Source organism: Acanthisitta chloris, unplaced genomic scaffold (genome assembly GCF_000695815.1).
Source record: "Acanthisitta chloris isolate BGI_N310 unplaced genomic scaffold, ASM69581v1 scaffold30132, whole genome shotgun sequence".
Lineage (NCBI taxonomy): Eukaryota > Metazoa > Chordata > Aves > Passeriformes > Acanthisittidae > Acanthisitta > Acanthisitta chloris.
Window position 1 is genome coordinate 1,724 of NW_008659290.1, and position 2,705 is coordinate 4,428.

The following is a 2,705-nucleotide window of genomic DNA, read 5'->3' on the forward strand; positions in this document are numbered from 1 at the left end:
TACTTTTCCAAAGATCATCATTAGCGGCGTTTTTCTGCATTTAGAACAAAAATCATAACTGAGCCTCTGGCATTCTGTATCCATTCCCAGTCTTCTCGGCTCTACTTTTTCATCCTGTAGTATTTGCCACAGAAAAGAAAGCACAGAATGGGAGGTCTTTTTGCTTAGATTTAATTCTAGAAAGCCTTTTCCTTTGACTCTCTCTTTAACATGTTGTGTGTTTGCAGGTGTGTGTGTTTGTGTACACGTGTAGGTGTGTATTTGTGGCAGGGGAACACAGGATCTAACCACCGGAGTGCAATAGATACAGGAGGGGAGTGGTGCCCAGCGCAGACTAAGGGAGTTCTCGTTACTGAAACGATAACTTCCATCTGACACAATAAGAGTGTCACTCTTTCTCACCTTGCAGAGAGCGCTGCCTATTTCTGGTCATGACATATAAAGCTCACTGGAGTCTGTGAGTTCTCAAAACACTGAGCTCCTTGCTGCATGTGCTGTAGATGTCACTGCTGTCTGATTGTGCTTGACTTAACACACTGTTTTGACTTCTGAAAAATGCCTAAAGGACAATGCAAAAAGCTTTTGTGAATTTGTTTTTAAAGAAAGAAATCCGGTTTCTTCGTGTTTCCATTTAGAAGGCAGAGAGTGTGTGAACTGCGGAGCAACTGCTACCCCTCTCTGGAGAAGAGACGGCACTGGGCATTACCTGTGTAACGCCTGCGGGCTCTACCACAAAATGAACGGTCAAAACCGACCTCTCATTAAACCTAAGCGAAGGCTGGTAGGTGTCTATTTCTCCTGGGTTTGGGGATAAATGAGGCAAAGGGACCACACACAGGCACGAGTCAAACGTGTCTCATCTCTGCTCAGCCCCTGCGTGGAGCCGAGCTGTACTGTACATGGGGGTCAGTCACGGCGAGGTCAGTGCTGTGCCTCGGGGCAGATCTCCCCCCTCCACCCCCATCCCGGCACAGACCACCGCGCGCCGAGCCGCCTCCGTCCCGAGCCTCCCTGCCGCTCACAATGCATGTGGGATATCGTGTATCCGTCTCCCCGTTTATCCTCGGATGACAGCTTTTAATTTAATTCCTCATTTATTTGGCCTCTTGGGACGTTCTGGGCACATACTGGGAGCGAAAGGGTTATGAGCGCTAATGTCCTCCACCATGTACTAAAAAAAAAGTTCCAGCTCGAAAAAGCAAAACAAATCAGATGAGTCAAAGCTACTGCTCCCTACTTAATAATTATTTGTATAAAAGCCATGAAGTAATTTTCACTCTTATATTCTCTGGCAATATTAATATTGGTTCCCTCCCCAGACAATCCCCTACTGTTAAAAAAAATCTTATTATTTTTCCATGGAGTCACCTATACTTTGTATTTTCATTTGAGTGATTAAAAAAAAAGTCCTTTCTAAGCTCCTGGTAGTAGTTTCCTATCCGGATATCTGTACGTTAAAGATAAGGAAACTTTGTGTATCTGTTTCCTGACTCTAAAAGCTTTAGAGAGTTTCTATAGGCAAGCCTTGCCAGTCATGCTTGCTGTTTTGAAATTTCTAATACACTCTACTCCACAAATAATGCGTAAAATGCTAAGAATAATAAATATATTTTTTGGAGCTTTGTGATTTATGGTGCCTAAGTCTCTTAGCTATTTGTGGGCACGTTTCAATGAGGTTTGGAGAGCAGAAAATTGGCATTACTGCTCTAACACTGGAATGGGATACAGAAGATTTCTGTCGTGAGTCAGAATTTCAGCTATGCAAGCTTCTTAATGACTTGCCTTCTAAAGTGACTGACATATAGAAAAATGTTAAGACAACAGTGTAACATTATCGTCTCTCAGGCTCAAGTGCTTTCCAGGCTGAATGGGACAGGCCATAGAGTTGAGCAGCATAGTTGAGTATCAGTAAGCCATCTCAAATATGCAAACATAGGTCTCCACCTTCCAGTGTGTTGGGAGACTGTTATACTTAGCTCACTGCGCAGGGTTTGGGAGGCACTAGTGAGATTTTCTTTTAGTGTAGTTGTTTTAACGTTTAGTTTTGTTTTAATTGATTTACAGCTTTGTTTATTGCCCCTTTTTCCACTGTAGTTAGCTTGTTTGCAGGGGAGAGGAGATGGCCATCTTTGGGAATTTGTTCATCTGCCATGCAACAGCAAAGTGATCATACTAATAATGTCAGCGTTTGGACGTCTGGCATTAATTGTGTTTGGGTTGCATGAGTGCATTTGCAAGTAGGGGGTACCCCCTCTTTCTGCCTTTGGCCTGTTCTCACAGGCAAGTAAGGGACTGAAATATACGAGTCTCTGAGGGTCTGATTCTCGCCTCAAGCTGCTGAGCCATCCATTAGCTTTGGGAAAGTTACAGAGGGCCATGGCGTAAATCAGGAGCAAGTGAGAACAGAACCCTGTGCTTCTCTTTGGCGAGCGGGTCGGGCTGTGCTTCCAGCGGCGCCAGCTGCCCAGCAGGGCCGGCAGGCAGGGAAGCGCACAGAGTTCTCTTCTGGGAAACCCACTGCCCTGGGACTCGGCTCTGTGCTCACCGATGCTCTGTGCATTAGCATGAGCTTTGCGGCTGCTTCACCCTACGGCTCTGAGCGGCTAATTGCAGAAATATCCAGGGAGCCAAGGCCCCGGGGGAATGGCTACAATTGATACACTTTAGTAAGTAAACTCTAATTTAAGAAAATATTGAGTTCTCGG

The 2,705-nt window shown here is 45.1% G+C and overlaps 1 protein-coding gene across 1 annotated transcript in view; it reads left to right on the forward strand.

Annotated features, from left to right (window-relative positions):
* The first annotated feature begins 606 nt into the window (after positions 1–606).
* GATA2 (GATA binding protein 2) overlaps positions 607–2,705 on the forward strand; it is a 5,211-nt gene continuing 3,112 nt past the window's right edge. Inside the window, exon 1 of the mRNA XM_009069350.1 lies at positions 607–781. Within this exon, the coding sequence (XP_009067598.1) occupies positions 737–781 (45 nt within the window). The 5' untranslated portion in view covers positions 607–736. The remainder of the gene's footprint in view (positions 782–2,705) is intronic.